The following is a 19,545-nucleotide window of genomic DNA, read 5'->3' on the forward strand; positions in this document are numbered from 1 at the left end:
CTGTGGTTAAGAAGCCATACTGTGCATTGGCCTTAATCAACCGCAGGCTTGAGTTTAAAAGCCGAGATGTAATGTTGCAGCTATATAGGACTTTGGTCAGACCCCACTTGGAGTACTGTGCTCAGTTCTGGTCGCCAAACTACAGGAAGGATGTGGAAGCCATAGAAAGGGTGCTGAGGAGATTTACGAGGATGGTGTCTGGATAGGAGAGCATGTCTTTTGAGAATAGGTTGAGTGAACTCAGTCTTTTCTCCTTGGAGTGATGGAGGATGAGCGGTGACCTGATAGAGTTGTTCAAGAAAATGAGAGACATTGATCGTGTGGATAGTTAGAGGCTTTTTCCCAGGGCTGAAATTGCGAGCACGAGGGCATAGTTTGAAGATGCTTGGAAGTAGGTACAGAGGAGATGTCAGGGGTAAGTTTTTTACACAGAGAGTGGTAAGTGCTTGGAATGGGCTGCCGGCAATGGTGGTGAAGGCGGACAAGATAGGGTATTTTAAGAGACTCCTGGATAGGTACACGGAGCTTAGAAAAACAGAGAACTGTAGGTAACCCTTGGCATTTCTAGAGCAAGGACATGTTCGGCATCGCTTTGTGAGCCAAAGGGCCTGTAACGTGCCGCAGGTTTTCTATGTTTCTAAGGTGCTGCACGTGAGGCTGCTTAACAGGATCACAGCTCATGGAATTACAGGAAAGAAACTTGTACTGACAAGGGAGAAAGAGTCAAAATAATGTGGGCAATTCTGTTTTGCTGTCGGTAACTCATGCTGTTCTGTAGGGGTCAGTATTGAGACCGCATCGTTTCATGTTAAATCTGAATGTTATGGATGACGGAATTGATACCTTGGTGACGAACATTGCAGTTGATACAAAGATCAGTACGGGACAGGTAGTTGAGAGCAAAGCGGGAGTCTGCAGAAGGACTTCGATAGGTCTGGAGAAGGCCAGCAAAGTAGCAGTTGAAATACAGTGTATGCAACTCATGTACATTTGGTAGAAGTATTTGGCGTAGAAAAAAAAATGGGAGAAACTTGAAAAAATTAGATGTGCATAAGTGCTTGTGAGTCCTTGAGCAAGAGGCCCTAAAGATTTGCTTGCAGATTGAGTTGATTAAGGATGACAACTGCAATGTTAACAATATAAGAGCAAGGATGCGATACAATAGCTATATAAAGCATTGGGCAGATCACTGTTGGTGCATTATGAGCAGATTCCGATCTGTACTTACGTCTTATTATCTGAGCAAAAGATGTGCTCGTAATTGAGTGGGTCCGGAGAAGTTTCAAAGAATGATTCCAGGAAGACCAAGATGAGGAAGTACGTGAAGGGATGCACTCAGTCATCCAACCTACAGAAATTTATCAATATCCACTGCTGCTGATTTCCACAAATAAATCTAAAGGGATATGCCCGATCAAATAGCTAATTAATCGATCAATAGCCCCCAAAACAACACGGCCCAGCCGGACACATAACAGTTTACTTTACATCTCACAACAGTGGATTCAGTAATGAAACCCGTGATTAATGTTGTTGTCCCTCTGAAATCATAAGAAACGCACATTAAGGTGCATTTAAATAAGAGCGCATCCCCACAGGTGACGTCGCACAGACCCCCCTCGCGCCTGACGTCACGCATGGGCTTCCCACACCGGGATCAGCCCTTACGTGCACAGCGTCTTACGTCATCCATGCGCTGGTGAGCTCGGGCTTTATCAGTTTAATAGCTGGGCTAATAGTCACGTGACCAGCCCTCCCCCCCCCCCCCCCACCGCTGTCAACAAAGGATTCAGGGGCTGCGCTATTCCCATTGGTGCAAAGCGATGTCAATCACTTGTTACCACCAGTCGCAGAGGTGGACAAGTCCAGAGGGTGTTACCCCCGCTGAGTTCGCCTCCCGCTCCGGCCTCAAACTCCACATCACAGCGGAGTAAATGTCCGTTTTTTGATTTATTTCCATTTCCCTCCAAGGGAAGTTGGGGCGTTTGTGAAGTGTCTCCTGCAGCCGGAGTCTGATATGTCGCCGAGAGGTGGAGACCGCTCGGCCTGTCGGTTTGATGCCAATTCCCTGGGGAGGGAGAGGAGGGATTTAATTGAAAGGAAAAAGATGGTGTGAGAGGGAGCGGACAAGATGTTTGCCCCGGTGGAAATCTGTGGAAATGTCTGAGCCCACGGTGGTGGCGAGCAGAGGGATTCACATAGGGGAGGAAACACCGACAGACGGTTGACCTGCAAGTGGGGCCAATGATGGGGGTAGGAGGTGAGTTGTTGGGGCAACACGGGGCTGCAGAAGATGGACATTTTTTGCACAGAGGATTAAAAAAGTGATTGGAGAGTATTTGTATTAGAGAGTGCAATGAAGTTTCAACAGACTGATCCCTGAAATGGTTGTGTAATCATATAAAGAAAGATCAAATGTGATAACCCTTTCATTTAGAGAATCGAGGACTGAGAGGTGAACACATTGCAATGCACATCATTACTGGTTGAAACAGGGATCCCAGTCTCTGAACAAGGGGGTGGATGCCTATATTTTATAATAAAACCCCTATTGGTTTACCTTTACCTCCCCTCCTAGTTTTATGCTTGCCCTGGTCCTTCACACCCCCTTACCTGCTTAAGATTCAGCCCATTAGCAACAGTCAGCAATTCATTCTTTTTGGCTTTTCCTAATGCCTTAGGGGTTGGCACTTCCAGAAATTTATAAATGTCCATTGCTGCTGATTTCCACACACAAATAAATCAAAAGGGATTTCCCCAATCAAATCGATAATTCATCGATTAATAGCCCCCAAATTTGTTCATATCCCAGACGCAGGCCCCAAATTTGTTACAAACCATAATGCTTTAGAAACAAGCTAGCAGCAATAGACTACACCTGGAGTCTGGTTTTGATGTTAAATCTGTCTTTATTAGAATCTACTTGTAAAATTGCAACTTCAACAAGATAAACAGAAGTTAACAGTGTTAAGTTTATAAATGTGTGTAAATGTAACTCCCAAACTATTGAGCTCAGGGGAAACAAGGCTTCCAGTCTTGAGATGGTAAAGTATGAAAGTTCAGTTGAACTACAGAATAGGCGATGAGAGAGAGTGAGTTATGATCCAGGGTAAATGGCGAGAGAAGTCAAATATGTAGAATTGCACAGGTTCTACGGTGGTAAAACGAGAGAACAGTTGCTGGAGATTTTATCCGTCATTGTTCCAAATCCACATACAAATTATCATCGAAAGTGACTTGTCACAAGGGGTATTGTCTTCGTGAACTACCACACCACAGCCAGGCGAGGGTTAACACATAAGTGGTCTCCACAGGATGCGCCAAATCCGATCCACTCTTAAGGATCAAACGAGATGACAACCACACATTCGATGTACGGTGAATCGACAATTAACCCGTCCTTGTGGGCATAGGAAAGTTCCAAACAGTGACCCTTGGCCACTAGTTCCCTGGTTTCAATCCTTCCATTTTTCCTCCTTTGTCTCTGTCTGTCTCTGAGTGTCTGTGTCCTCGGTTAAAACTAAACAAGCTGCGAGCAATGAAAACAAGCAGCAAGTCAGACTGAGTTGGCATCCTAATCCCTGTCTCTCTCTCTTAAAATGACAGTCCACATCAAACAAAACCCAGGGATTCATAACAACGGCCAGTCCCCACTGTGAACTGACTGGTGTGCCAGTAGTTGTGATGACCGAGTGAATACTATCCCACAGTCTAAGCAGGTGAACGGCCTCTCCCCAGTGTGAAATCGCTGATGACTCTGTAAGCTGGATGACTGAGTGAATCCCTTTCCACAGACTGAGCAGGTGAATGGCCTCTCCCCAGTGTGAACTCGCTGGTGTCTCTGCAGGGTGGATGACCGAGTGAATCCCTTCCCACATACTGTGCAGGAGAACGGCCTCTCCCCAGTGTGAACTCGCTGGTGACTCAGTAGGGTGGATGACCGAGTGAATCCCTTCCCACATTCTGAGCAGATGAATGGCTTCTCCCCAGTGTGAACTCGCCGATGATTCTGTAGGTGGGATGACCGAGTGAATCCCTTCCCACAGACTGAGCAGGTGAACGGCTTCTCCCCAGTATGAACTGACTGGTGTGCCAGTAGTTGGGATGACCGAGTGAAACTCTTCCCACAGTCTGAGCAGGTGAATGGCCTCTCCCCAGTGTGAACTCGCTGATGACTCTGTAGGCTGGATAAATGAGTGAATCCCTTCCCACAGACTGAGCAGGTGAACGGCTTCTCCCCAGTGTGAACTCGCTGATGACTCTGTAGGATGGATGACCGAGTGAATCCCTTCCCACAGACTGAGCAGGTGAATGGCCTCTCCCCAGTGTGAACTCGCTGGTGTCTCTGTAGGGTGGATGAGTGAGTGAATCTTTTCCCACATTCTGAGCAGGTGAACGGCTTCTCCCCAGTGTGAACACGCTGATGACTCAGTAGGGTGGATGACTGAGTGAATCTTTTCCCACATTCTGAGCAGGTGAACAGCCACTCCTCAGTGTGAAGTCGCTGATGATTCTGTAGTTGGGATGACTGAGTGAATCCCTTCCCACAGACTGAGCAGGTGAACGGCTTCTCTCTAGTGTGAACTCGCTGATGACTCTGTAGGTGGGATGACTGAGTGAATCCCTTCCCACAGACTGAGCAGGTGAATGGCCACTCCCCATTATGAACTGACTGATGTGCCAGTAGTTGGGATGACTGAGTGAATCCTATCCCACATTCTGAACAGGTGAACGGCTTCTCCCCAGTGTGAACTCGCTGATGATTCTGTAGGTTGGATGACTGAGAGAATCCCTTCCCACAGACTGAGCAGGTGAATGGCTTCTCCCCAGTGTGAACTCGCTGATGACTCTGTAGTTGGGATGACTGAGTGAATCCCTTCCCACAGACTGAGCAAATGAACGGCTTCTCCCCAGTGTGAACTCGCTGATGACTCTGTAGGTGGGATGACTGAGTGAATCCCTTCCCACAGACTGAGCAGGTGAATGGCTTCTCCCCAGTGTGAACTCGTTGATGTCTCTGTAGGTTGGATGACGCAGTGAATCCCTTCCCACAGACTGTGCAGGTGAATGCCTGCCCCCTGGTGTGAACACGTTGGTGTGCCATTAGGTCAGATGACCGAGAGAATCCCTTCCCCGAAATTCAGCAGATGACCAGCTCTGCCCAGTGTCATCTGAGCGGTGTGTCCACAGGTGGGATGCCCGACAGAATCCTTTCTCACACACAGAACAGATGAATGGCCTTGCCCAGTGTGAACTTGCTGATGTACCTTCAGTTGAAATGACCAAGTGAATCCCTCCCCACAGTCTGAGCAGGAAGGATGGTTGATTGAATCCCTTGCTCCACTTCTTAAATATCTGGACAGAGACAAAAAAACTGTTGTGCCGTGTTTCAGATTCCTGGAGACATATTCCTTCCCGTTTTTAACCTGTAAAAGATTTACAAAATCCATCAATGAGTGTAGGACAACATTTCAGATGAGATTACTTGAGTTGCTAAGATTTGATTTGGTATCACACTGTTACAGTGAGGTTAAACCCAAGTTGGAAGATAAATCATCTCCTGACTGGGCAGAGTGCTGGCATCTGGAATGACCATCAATTCCCATATGCATTTCAAGTTCCAACTCCTTACAGTGCAGGGTTACAAGCTGCAGCTGGATGCACTTCTTGTAAGTGAGGGCATCAGGGACACTACAGGTTTCCCCATCTTCCCTCCAATACCCCCTCTAATTTGTAATAACCAGTGTGTACATAAATCTTGCACTGTGCATTTTTTTTACCCAGTGACAAGATGTGCACAGTGAATTTTATATAGAGAGGTATTCATTTTCACAGCTAGAAAATCACAGTCAATAGGAACTTTGATCTCCTCTGGGTTCAATCCAGTTCATCTACACTCTCACACAACCTATGTAGCAGGCCTGTAATGGGTAATGAAGGATTTTCTCACCAAAGTTTTTGCATGTTGTCCCTATATTGTTTGCTTGCTAAGTTATGCTTTAACAAGTCAGATTTCCAAATATCATTCCACTTCTTCCCACTTGCAAATTCTCCAGCAACTTTTGCAACACCAGAATACACACAAATATTACCAGTTTCTATATTCTACATAAATATTTCCCCTGAACCCTCCCCCCCCCCCAATGACTGACAGTGGTGAACTCAGTTTCTATCCTCCCTTGAAGCCTCCCCCAATTCTCCAGCAACGTTTGCATCGCCACAATACACACATCAGACAAAGACTAACAGTGGTGAACTCAGTGATGGCAATGCCAATGAATATGAAGGGAAGGGCAGTAGTCTTTCTGTCTCACTGGAGTCGGGCACATTTGTGATGTGAAAGCTACTTGCTGCCCAGGGCAAAGGTGCTTGATATCATTCAGTACCCAGAGAGAATGGGACAAAACATGCTCTCACCGGTAGAAAAGTCCAGAACAAGAGGAGGTAGAACAAGCAACAGACACAAAATGCTGGAGGAACTCATCAGGCCAGGCAGCATCTACGGAAAAGAGTACCAATGCTGAATTCCTCCAGCATTTTGTGTGTGTTGCTTGGATTTCCAGCATCTTCAGATTTTCTCTTATTAGTGATTGGAGGTAAAACAAAGGTGATTTTCTCAACTGGTGATGTAAAAGATTTTGTTCCCTTTCTCTGAGTTCCTAGTCCTTGCGTTTAGATAGCTGGAGCTCAGCTCTGTCTGAGAGATCCATCGGTTCCCATTCACTCAGCAGCCGGAAGCTCCCCGGGGCCCGTGTATGGATCGTGGTGCTGAGAGACAGGGACAAGAGCAGGACTGTCCCGGGATTGTTGGCCATGGTGTCCAGATTTCACAGGAATTGTCGCGAAGTCGGTGTTTAAGATAAAAACACGGAGAATCGCTATTACCTGCACCCGACATTTTTAAAGCCTTCTGTGTACTGCGCGCATGTGTGATACTCAGGGACGTCCTCAGCCTGACACCTGCGCATTTCATCAGCGCTTTAGCACTGGCAAAATTCTTAATGCATGGCCCTATGGGTAATCACGATGCCATTAACCATTTCTGCAAGCACCGGTTCAATGTCCATACCTCATTTTTTTTATAGTGTGTATAGAAAAATTCTACAGCTGTTTTAACGTAGAAAGCAGCTCCCATAAACAATATACTCAATATCAACGTGTATCTCACGCCAAAGTAAAATGCAGATATAAAACACAGGAGATTCTGCAGTTGCTGGAAATACAGAGACACACACACACAAAACGCTGGAGGAACTCTGCAATTCAGAGAGGAACTAAGCAGCGGAGTACACAGTCCAGGCATGCTGAAGGGGCTCAGCCTAAACATTGTCTTTTTATTCCTCTCCACATTTGCTGCCTGAAATTAACCACCTTTTTTTCCGGTCAACCAGTTTCCAAATGTTTCTGACCTTCCTTTTGTAGCCACATCCTGCTGGTCTGATTCCTCCTCCTCCTGGTAAATTCTAGACCCCATCGCTCTCTGGAGCCCCAAAGCCCTGACTCAGGCTGGCAACTTTTTTGTTTTTGACTCTGCACCATCGAAGATTCACTCGCTAGTCTGCTGTCAGACTTCAGAGGTGCATTGTGTTACGAGACCACAGGTTCGCTTACTGTGAGTGTCACTTTGTGCCTGAGTGAGGCGGGGCTGTGACGTTAGACACAAGGAGAGAGAGAGAGAGAGAGAGAGAGAGAACGTAAAAACCACAGTGAGCTCATCGTCTTATTCACCCTGGAGAAAATCATGCAAGTGCATAAGATGATGAGAGGCATTGGTCGTGTGGATAGCCAGCGGCTTCTTCCCCAGGGCTGAAACAGCTAACACGAGGGGGAATAGGTTTAAGCTGAAAAACTTAAAACTTGTTGTAGTTCATCCATGCAATTTTTAAATGCTTGCCATTGCCTTTGAATGTTGCGGAACCAACTAGAGAGCAGGCCATTCTACATTGTGCATTGAGCAAAAAGAAAGGGTTAGTTAGCAATCTTGTCATGCGAGGCCCCTTGGGTAAGAGTGACCATTATATGGTGGAATTCTTCATTAAGATGGAGAGTGACATAGTTAATTCAGAAACAAAGGTTCTGAACTTAAAGAAAGGTAACTTTGAAGGTATGAGACGTGAATTAGCTAAGATAGACTGGCAAATGATACTTAAAGGTTGACGGTGAATATGCAATGGCAAGCATTTAAAGCATGGATGAACTACAACAATTGTTCATCCCAGTTTGGCAAAAGAATAAGCCAGGGAAGGTAGTGCACCTGTGGCTGACAAGGGAAATTAGGGATAGTATCAAGTCCAAAGAAGAAACATATAAATTAGCAAAAAAATGTGCCACACCTGGGGACTGGGAGAAATTCAGACACCAGCAGAGGAGGACAAAAGGCTTAATTAGGAAAGGGAAAAAAGATTATGAGAGAAAGCTGGCAGGGAACATAAAAACTGACTGTAACAGCTTTTACAGATATGTGAAAAGAAAAAGATTGGTCAAGACAAATGTAAGGACCTTTACAGTCAGAAACAGGTGAATTGATCATAGGGAACAAAGACATGGCACACCAGTTGAATAACTACCTTGGTTCTGTCTTCACTAAGGAGGACATAAATAACCCTCCGGAAATAGTAAGAGACCGAGGGTCTAGTGAGATGGAGGAACTGAGGGCAATACATGTTAGTAGGGAAGTGGTGTTAGGTAAATTGAAGGGATTAAAGGCAGATAAATACCCAGGGCCAGATGTTCTGCATCCCAGAGTAGCCCAAGAAATAGTGGATGCATTAGTGATAATTTTTCAAAACTCCTTAGATTCTGGATTAATTCCTGAGGATTGGAGGGTGGCTAATGTAAGCCCACTTTTTTAAAAAAGGAGGGAGAGAAAAACCGGGGAATCATAGACCAATTATTCTGACGTCGGTGGTGGGAATAATGCTAGAGTCGGTTATCAAAGATGTGATAACAGCACATTTGGAAAGAGGTGAAATCATCGGACAAAGTCAGCATGGATTTGTGAAAGGAAATTCCGGTCTGACGAATCTTATAGAATTTTTTGAAGATGTAACTAGTAGAGTGGATAGGGGAGAGCCAGTAGATGTGGTATGCTTAGATTTTCAAAAGGCTTTTGACAAGGTCCCACACAGGAGATTAGTGTGTAAACTTAACACACTCAGTATTGGGGGTATGGTATTGATGTGGATAGAGAATTGGTTGGCAGGAAGCAAAGAGTAGGAGTAAACGGGAACTTTTCAGAATGGCAGGCAATGACTAGTGGGGTACCGCAAGGCTCAGTGCAGGGACCCCAGTTGTTTACAATGTATATTAATGATTTTAGATGAGGGAATTAAATGCAGCATCTCCAAGTTTGCGGATGACACGAAGCTGGGCGGCGGTGTTAGCTGTAAGGAGGGTGCTAAGAGGATGCAGGGTGACTTGGATAGGTTAGGTGAGTGGGCAAATTCATGGCAGATGCAATTTAATGAGGATAAATATGAGGTTATCCATTTTGGTTGCAAGAACAGGAAAACAGATTATTCTCTGAACGGTGGCCGATTAGGAAAAGGGGAGGTGCATCGAGACCTGGGTGTCATTGTACACCAGTCATTGAAGGGAGGCATGCAGGTACAGCAGGCGGTGAAAAAGGCGAAAGGTATGCTGGCATTCATTGCAAAGGGATTTGAGTACAGGAGCAGGGAGGTTCTACTGCAGTTGTACAAGGCCTTGGTGAGACCGCACCTAGAGTATTGTGTGCAGTTTTGGTCCCCTAATCAAAAGGTTCACCAGATTGATTCCTGGGATGACAGGACTTTCATATGAAGGAAGACTGGATCGACTAGGCTTATACTCACTGGAATTTAGAAGATTGATGGGGGATCTTATTGTAACATATAAAATTCTAAAGGGATTGGACAGGCTAGATGCAGGAAGATTGTTTCCGATGTTGGGGGAGTCCAGAATGAGGGGTCACAGTTTAAGGATAAAGGGGAAGACTTTTAGGACCGAGATGAGGAAAAACGTCTTCACACAAAGAGTGGGGAATCTGTGGAATTCTCTGCCACAGGAAACAGTTGAGGCAAGTTCATTGGCTATATTTAAGAGGGAGTTAGATATGGCTCTTGTGGCTAAAGGGATTGGGGTTATGGAGAGAAAGCAGGTACAGGGTTCTGAGTTGGATGATCAGCCATGATCATACTGAATGGCGGTGCAGGCTCGAAGGGCCGAATGGCCTACTCCTGCACCTACTTTCTATGTTTCTATCCACCGTCAACCCTTTAAATATCATTTGCCAGTCTGTCTTAGCTACATCAAGTCTCATATCTTCAAAGTTGCCCGTCGTTAAGTTCAGAACATTTGGTTCTGAATTAACTATGTCACTCTCCATCTTAATGAAGAATTCCACCATATTATGGTCACTCTTACACAAGGAGCATCGCATGACAAGATTGCTAATTAACCCTTCCTCATTGCTCAATACCCAGTCTAGAATGACCTGCTCCCTAGTTGGTTCCTCGACATGTTGGTTCAGAAAACCATCCCGCGCACATTCTAAGAAATCCTCTTCCTCAGCACCCTTACCAATTTGGTTCACCCAATCTATATGTAGATTGAAGTCACCCGTTATAACTGCTGTTCCTTTTTTGCACGCATTTCTAATTTCCTGTTTAATGCCATCCCCAACTTCACTACTACTGTTAGGTGGCCTGTACACAAATCCCACCAGCGTTTTATGCCCCTTAGTGTTACGCAGCTCTACCCATATCGATTCCACATCCTCCAGGCTAATGTCCTTCCTTTCTATTGTGTTAATCTCTTCTCTAACCAGCAAGGCTACCCCACCTCCTTTTCTTTCCTGTCTATCCCTCCTGAATATTGAATATCCCTGGATGTTGAGCTCCTATCCTTGGTCACCCTGAAGCCATGTCTCTGTGATTCCAACTATATCATATTCATTAATAACTATCTGCACATTCAATTCATTCACCTTATTACAAATGCTCCTTGCATTGACACACAAAGCCTTCAGGCTTATTTCTACCACACTCTTAGCCCTTATAAAATTATGTTGAAAAGTGGCCCTTTTTGATTTTTGCCCTGGATTTGACTGCCTGCCACGTTTACTTTTCACCTTACTACTTTTTTGCTTCTACTGTCATTCTTCACCCCTCTGTCTCTCTGCACTTGTTCCCATCCCTCTGCCACATTAGTTTAAATCCTCCTGAACAGCAGTAGCAAACGCTCCGCCTCGGAATAGGAAGACGGACAGCCCTCTGTGATTCCTGTGTATGCTCCCTGGAAGCCTCAAGAAATGATAATGATCATGAATCAGGCCCCAGATAGAAAAGAAAAAACAGCGCAGTTTGCTCAGTGTGTCCACAGTACCATACAAATGTTTAATGCGACTCCTCAAGATTTAACTGCTGCATGATTCTCTCAGCTGATGAGAGGCAAAAAGGGAAGGCAGAATTGAGATACAGGAGTTACAGCTATCAGGAGTAACAGGCGGAAAACCATAATGAGAATGAACAGACTGACCAGATTATTCAAGCCTTGGAAAGGGCTCTCCAGCAACCTGTAAACATCACTAAAGTACTTGAATGCAAACCTGAGCCTGGGGAATCGGGACCAGACTATTGGGAGTGACTTGTGGCCTGCTACTGCACCTTTGCAGGAGACCAAGCCTTTAATGATGGGAATCTTTCCCTCGAGTTCAATGCCCTACTGCTCCAATGCTTACCAACTGAGTTAGCCAACATGATTAAAACAAATAATATGGATTGGCCTGACAATGACCAAAATCGAATGCGATGAGCTTTGACATATCATTAGGACCCAAATTTCGAATCCCGATCAACCCCGAAGGGAACTAATATTAAAGGTGAATATGCTCAGCGGGAAGGACGCAAGCGGGCTATATCTGAGGAACAGAAATGGGAACAAAAACCTACCAAGTGACAGGTGGGGACAACAACCCGTTTAGAAATTGACAAGAAGATCCTTGCAACCATGACTGCCAACCCTCAGGAAGAGCCCAATGTAATATTGCAAGTTGCTGGAAATCCAGTTCCATTTATGATTGATATGAGGGCAACCACAACCATTCTCGATCAGGAAATAGTATCGGAAAAGGGATTCCAGCTATCAGACGCTACAATCACTCTGTCAGTGTTCGAAGGCACGGAACGTACGTATTCACGTACCCAGCCACTGCAGGTGGAATTCCAGGGGAACCAGTGTGAGGTTTCATTTACTGTCACCACCAGACGGGGGTGTAATCTCGTAGGGAGAGACTTGCTCTGTCTGTTGGAAGTTGAGATTCTATGCATGGACAAGGATATCATGCTGGAACTGCGAACAACTGATAGCTTCCTCTGACCACCCAGTGGTGGGCACTTTATCTGGACTCCAGTACATTTGAACCCCTTCTTCCAGTGGCCGACTCTCATGTGACTCTGTGCTATGACCCTACGTGGTGCTCAACTGAGGAAAGCCAATATTATGCACCCCGAGGGACAGAAATTCCCAGTCACGGTGATTGGAGAGGTTAAAGGAAGAGACTGCATTGCATTTCTGGCCGAGGTCCCAGATTTCTTTTGGCGACAGACAGGACTGGAGGTTCCCAATACCACCTTCAGGGTCTGACCTGGGTTCAAGCCAATGAGCCGAGTGCTCCTGGCCTACACCATGACGAAACAGGCCTCCAGCACCAAGGGAGACTGGCAAGACTTGGCCGTGGGCCAACTCCGATACTAGAAGGAGTCTGAGGTGAAGACGGGACATCTGGTAAGACATTCTTTTAATAGTGACTGAACCCAAGATGTTGTACCCCATCTCTGGGCAATTTCAGTCCATGAAGTCTGCCCTCCTGTCTGGATCACAGTGAAAGAAGGACAGACTCTCCCAACCATTCTGCAATACCCTCTCTAGCCCATCCGGATCACTGTGAAAGAAGGACAGACTCTTCCTTCCATTCTGCAATATCCCCTCTAGCCCGTCCGGATCACAGTGAAAGAAGGACAGACTCTCCCATCCATTCTGCAATACCCCCTCTAGCCGATCCGGATCACTGGGAAAGAAGGACAGACTCCCATCTATTCTGCAATACCCCCTCTAGCCCATCCGGATCACTGGGAAAGAAGGACAGACTCTCCCATCCATTCTGCAATGCCCCCTCTAGCCCGTCCGAATCACTGGGAAAGAAGGACAGACTCTCCCATCCATTCTGCAATGCCCCCTCTAGCCCGTCCGGATCACTGTGAAAGAAGGACAGACTCTCCCATCCATTCTGCAATGCCCCCTCTAGCCCGTCCGGATCACTGGGAAAGAAGGACAGACTCTCCCATCCATTCTGCAATGCCCCCTCTAGCCCGTCCGGATCACAGTGAAAGCAGGACAGACTCTCCCATCCATTCTGCAATACCCCCTCTAGCCCGTCCGGATCACTGTAAAAGATGGACAGACTCTCCCATCCATTCTGCAATGCCCCCTCTAGCCCGTCCGGATCACTGGGAAAGGACAGACTCTCCCATCCATTCTGCAATACCCCCTCTAGCCTGAGGCAACGTTTTATGAGGATGGAAGCTCTTTTGTGGATCCAGCAGGGAAACGATGCGATAGTGACAGACAGTGAAGTAACTGAACAGGCCTCTTTTGAAGCAGCTGTCTCCGCCCAGAAGGCTGAGCTGTTTGCTCTGACTCGTGCCTGTATCCCAGCAACAGACAGAAGTGGGAACGTTCACCCAGACTCCCATTATGCATTTGGAATTGCACATGACTACGGGGCTCTCTAGGAACATGGGGATTCTTGACTTCCTCTGGCCACCCCATTAGTAATGACAACTTACTCACTGTTCTGCAGCTACCTCGAGTTTTGTTCTTCTCAGGGGGACGCCTCTGAGGAGGAGTGAAAACTGTGGTCCCATATGGGGTGCAAGAAAGTCCCCGGCCTAAGTTTTTGGATCACCTAGTGGGACAGGTTTGTGTTCCAACACAATTTTTACCAATACAATTTTTGACACACCTGGGAAAGGAGGGAATGGTTGGTAACCTGTACCCTGCACATCGGGTACGACTCCCTTGACAGGTGGATCTTTTTCATGTCTACAAGTTGATTTTATTGAATTGCCTAGAGTACATTGCTATAGATACTGCTTAGTTATTATAGATGTGTTTAATAGATGGATTGAAGCTATTCCAACTACCATTAATACTGCTGTGACTGTTGTGAAGGTATTATTATGGGAAATAATTCCCAGGTACAAGCCAGAGATGCTGAGTTCAACAATGGCCCACACTTTATGGTGAAAGTAAATGAAGGAGTATGTAACAAACTAGCTATCAAGCAACAATTCCACTGTGTACACCACCCACGGGCCGCTGGCAGTGTGGAAAGAGCCAATGGCACTCTGAAGAGTAAACTGGCCAGACTAACAGTGGAGACTGGACTCACTTGGTTGAAGGTCCGACCATTAGCCCGATTCCACATGAGGGTTACCCCACAGAGGAAAACAGGGTTGTCACCAGCTGAAATCATTTCTGGACGGCCCATGAGTACACCCTGGGAACAAAGTCTCAGGATTAAAGCCAAAGTGTATAAGAATAAAGAACCTTGGTTCTCGATGGATATTGGAACTCTGATAAAGAAGAGAGAGATGTATGACATGTGTAAGAATCAGGGAGCAAAGAAGGTACTTGAGGGGTATAAAAAGTGCAAAAAAATACTTAAGGAAGAAATCAGGAGGACTGAAAGAAGACATGAGGTGGCGTTGGCAGTCAAGGTGAAGGATAGTAAGAGCTTCCACAGATATATTAATAGCAAAAGGATAGTTAAGGGATAAAATTGGTCATCTTGAGGATCAGAGTGGTCGACTATGCATGGAACCAAAAGAAATTGGGGAGATGTTAAATGTTTTTTTTGTGTCTGAATTTACTAAGGAAACTGGCATGGAGTCAATGGAATAAGGCAAACAAGTATTGAGGTCATGGAACCTATACAGATAGAAGAGCAGGAGGTGCTTGCTACCTTGAGGTGAGTAGATAAATCTCCAGGACCTGACAGGGTATTCCCTCGGACCTTGAAGGAGACTAGTGTTGAAATTGCAGAGGCCCTGGCAGATATATTTAAATGTCGTTATCTACGGGTGAGGTGCCAGAGATTTGGAGGATAGCTCATGTTGTTCCGTTGTTTAAAGCAGGCTCTAAAAGTAATCCAGGAAATCATAGGCTTGAAAGTTTGATGTAGGTCATGGGTAAGTTATTGGAAGGAGTACGAAGAGATAGGATCGACAATTATTTAGATAGACAGGGACTTATTAGGAAGAGTCAACACGGCTTTGTGCACGGTAGGTCATGTTTAACAAATATATTAGAGATTTTCGAGGCGGTTACAAGGAAAGTGGATGAAGGCAAGGCAGTGGATGTTGTCTGTATGGACTTCAGTAAGGCCTTTGACAAGGTCCCGCATGGGAGGTTAGTTAGGAACATTCAGTCACTAGGTATACATGGTGAGGTAGTAAATTTGAATGGGAATTGAGAAAGGGAGAAGTCAGAGAGTGGTCGTGGAGGATTGCTATTCTTGAGTGGAGGCCTGTGACAGGTGGTGTGCCACAGGGATCAGTGCTGGGTCCATTGTTATTTGTCATCTATATCAATGATCTGGATAATAATTTGGTAAATTGGATCAGCAAATTTGTTGATGATACAAAGATTGGAGGTGTAGTGCACCGTGAGGAAGATTTTCAAAGCTTGCAGAGGGATCTGGACCAGCTGGAAAAATGGCAGATGGAGTTTAATACAGACAAGTGTGAGGTATTGCACTTTGGAAGGTCAAACCAATATAGAACATACAAGGTAAAAGGTAGAGCACTGAGGAGTGCACTAGAACAGAGGGATCTAGGAATACTGATAGAAAATTCCCTAAAAGTGGCATCACATGTAGATAGGGCAGTAATGAGATGGTACAATGGCCTTTATAAATCAAAGTACTGAGTATAAGAGTTGGAATGTAATGGTGTGGTTGTATATTGCAATAGTGAGGGGGAATTTGGAGTATTGTGTGCAGTTTTGGTCACCAATTACAGGAAGGATATTAATAAGGTTGAAAGAGTGCAGAGAAGGTTTACAAGGATGTTGCCAGGACTTGAGAAACTGAGTTACAGAGAAAGGTTGAATAGGGTAGGACTTTATTCCTTGGAGTGTAGGAGAATGAGGGGTGATTTGATAGAGGTGTATAAAATTATGATGGGTACAGATAGAGTGAATGCAAGCAGTCTTTTTCCACTGAGGCTAAGGGAGAAAAAAAACCAGAGGACATGGGTTAAGGGAGAAGGGCGAAAAGTTTAAAGGGAATATTGGAGGTGGGGGCTTCTTCACAACTGTGTCTGACTGGTACTGGCATAACTGGTTCTTCTGGGCACATTCTGTCTCACTCCCAACTATTTTGTACCTTCCTTTGTACAGGTATGTAATGCCTAAAGGACCAGTGTTTGAGTAAATGAGACTCACCAAACTTTCTCCTGACTGAATCACTGGAATCTCCGAGTCATATGGGTCCTCTCCAGTCAGTGCTCTCAATCCTCGGGCTGGTTCACATGTTGCTGTTCCCTCGTCTTCAGTCATGCGTTTTCTTCCAATAAATCTCTCACCGCAGTTTTAACTTTAACATGAAAGATAATGAAGCACGTTAACAATGAAAAGGAGGACCAAACATTTCTGCTTAATGTTACTAGGAAGAAAACTCACTGAAATTTAAACGTTGAAGGCAAATATAATGATCTCAGTGAACAATCTTTTATTGTCCCTCACATGACACAGACGATACGGGATAAGAAGGAGCCATCATTCAGTCACGGTAAGATATAAGACACAGGAACAGAATTAGGTGATTCAATCCATCTGGTCTGCCCACCATTCAACCACGACTGATTTTTATTCCAACACCATATTCCTGTCTTCCTCCTGTAACACTGAAGCTACTCAGCAATCATCAGTATATTAATCTTCACAAATATACCCAAATGGCAGCCTCAAACAAATTCTGCGGCAACAAATTCCAGATATCAGACATCTCTTGGCCAAAAAATTTTTCTCATCTCAGTTTTAAAGGGAAGCAAGTTTATTCTGAGACTGTGCTGTCAGATCACAGACTCCCTGTCTAATGGAAACATCCTCTTCATGTCCAGGCTATTCAGCATTTGGTAGGCTTATTTAACCATACATCCCTCCACCACCCCCACCGTCCCTCTGAACTCCATCGAGCACAGGTCCAGAACCATCAAATGCTCCTCACACATAAAGCCGATCATTCCTGAGATTATTCATGTGAACCTCATTAGCAACAACTGTACTGAACACATTTCCAGCAATAACAGACAAAATGGTACCAGATAATTGACAGGGAAAAGTTGTGCTTTCTTTACTGTTATACTATCACTCCATTTCCAGGTTAAAACTGGTCCATTTCAGGAAATTTGTATTACAGATCCTAGGATACAGATCTTGTCTTGCCTATACTGGAGTGACCGCCGGCGCTGGGCTATAAACGTGCAGGAGTAATGTGTGGCTAAGTGCCTTGCTCAGGAACACACCACGCTGCGTGGTGCTGAAGCTCGAACCATTCATCCCCTTGACATCCCAGTCCATGGCTAAAGCAGGCAATGAAATCAAAGATCCCCACAACCTGGGACGTTCACCTTTCACACCCACCCCAGTCCGGGAGAAGACACAACAGCCAAAAAGCCCCACGACAAAAGCGAGGAGCCCCAGGACAAAAGCGAGGAGCCCCAGGAAGCGAGGCGAGATCAGGGAAGTTAATACCTGAACACAGTCAGTGGCCAAAATCAACCACGTGATCTGGCGTCACAAAGCGGAGGCGGGGCGAATCTGCGGCACAAGACACAAGTGACCTGTCTGCGAGTCTTCCATTTCAATTCTGCTGAAACAGACAGCCTGGGCTCCCGGTTTGGATCGTTCAATGCAGATTAAGTTAAGTCGACACATTTCTGACGAGCCCAGATAGCTGGAAAATAGATGATTAACTGGCCCTCAGTTCCGGGCTCACGGCCAACATCAGATCTCCCCGCTCGGGATCGGTCTCAATACCGAAGTATTGAAGTGATATCTTCGGCCCGCAGAGAGTGATCTCGAAGGAAGAGTCGAAAGTCTTTCCCGAACACACGGCCGACCCACTTCAGCTCTGAGCGGAGAGGATAACACCGTCCACCCGGAGACTGTGAACATGCGCGAAGAGATTGTTACATCATCGGGAGGCGGGGCCACGCAGATGCTGCGGTTAAATGGGAGGGGCAAATGGGATTACTCGTCAGGATTGGTGACACCTCCCCCCCCCCCCCCCCCCAGGCAGAGACTCCAGCTACTCATTAGTCAGTGGAAAGAAGCAAACTTGCCGCTCACAACTCCTCTCACCTTAAATGTATTAGACATTTCAACCCCCAGGAAAAATATATCGTCTGTCCACTCTATCTATTCCTCTCGTAATCTTATAAACGTCCATCCAGTCTCACCCCAGCCTGCGCCGCTCTGGAGAAAACAACACAAGTTTGTCCAGCCTCTCGTTATAGCTCATGCCCTCTAATCCAGGCAGTGTCCTGGTAAACCTCTTCTGTGCCCTGTCCAAAGCCCCGACATCCTTTCGAGAATGGGGGCGACCAGAACTGTATGAAACACTCCAGATGTGGTCTAACTAGTTTTATAAAACTGTGTTACGAGCTGCAACGTTTTAGAAACGAACCAGCAGCAATAGAGTTCACACTGGAGTCTGGTTTTGATGTTAAAATCACTCTCTTTATTAGTATCTATTTATAATATAGTAACAACGAAATAAAGGAAAGTTAACAGTGTTAAGTGTATATGTGTGTAAATGTATTTCCCAGACTATCGAGTCTGAGGGAACAAAGCTTAGAGTCTTTAAATGGTAAAGTAGGAAAATTCAGTAATCTACGGAATAAATGATGGGAGAGAGATGCTTGTAATCCATGGAGAAACGTAAAGAAAAGGCCGTTACTTCAAAATAACCGTCGACGAAGTTCTTATCCGTTGAATCCGTCCACAGACGAATTATCAGCGAAAGTGACCTGACAGAGGAATACCGTCTTCCCGGGGTTACCACACAACATACCCAGGCAAGGGTTAACACAAGATATTCCAAAACCCACTCCTATGGATTATACGAAGTGACAGCCACACACATTCGTTGTGCTTCCGTGTACCGTGTACCGTGGGCCGAGGAGACTCTCAACCCTCAGCTGCGAATAACTGAAGCGATCAGCTTTTGCAGTCTCTCTCTCTCTCTCTCTCTCTTTAGACTGGCCGACTGCCTGTCTGCAGTTCGCTCTCTCTCCCTCTCTTCTGGTTCAGTCCACACTCAGCGCTATCAGCCTGTGACTGACGTCATAGTCCCGCCTCCTCACGCCGGCGCTCTTAAAGAAACAGTCACAGTACGACCGCAGGCTCGTAACAGCCGCAACACAACCTCCCGACTTTTGAACTCAATGCTTCAACTAATAAAGACAACCACGCCAATTGCCTTCTTAACCACTGGATCAA

General features: G+C 45.8%; 1 protein-coding gene across 1 annotated transcript; it reads right to left on the reverse strand.

Moving 5' to 3' along the window:
• Positions 1 to 2,901: 2,901 nt before the first annotated feature.
• On the reverse strand, positions 2,902 to 18,331 carry LOC132388366 (zinc finger protein 420-like). The gene is made up of 3 exons (XM_059960703.1): positions 17,797 to 18,331; positions 16,486 to 16,636; positions 2,902 to 5,426 (listed from the first exon to the last, which is right to left on the reverse strand). The coding sequence occupies exon 3, from the start codon at positions 5,102 to 5,104 to the stop codon at positions 3,632 to 3,634; it is 1,473 nt and encodes a 490-aa protein (XP_059816686.1). The 5' UTR covers positions 5,105 to 5,426; positions 16,486 to 16,636; positions 17,797 to 18,331; the 3' UTR covers positions 2,902 to 3,631.
• Positions 18,332 to 19,545: the final 1,214 nt, after the last annotated feature.

This window comes from Hypanus sabinus, unplaced genomic scaffold (assembly GCF_030144855.1).
Source record: "Hypanus sabinus isolate sHypSab1 unplaced genomic scaffold, sHypSab1.hap1 scaffold_306, whole genome shotgun sequence".
NCBI lineage: Eukaryota > Metazoa > Chordata > Chondrichthyes > Myliobatiformes > Dasyatidae > Hypanus > Hypanus sabinus.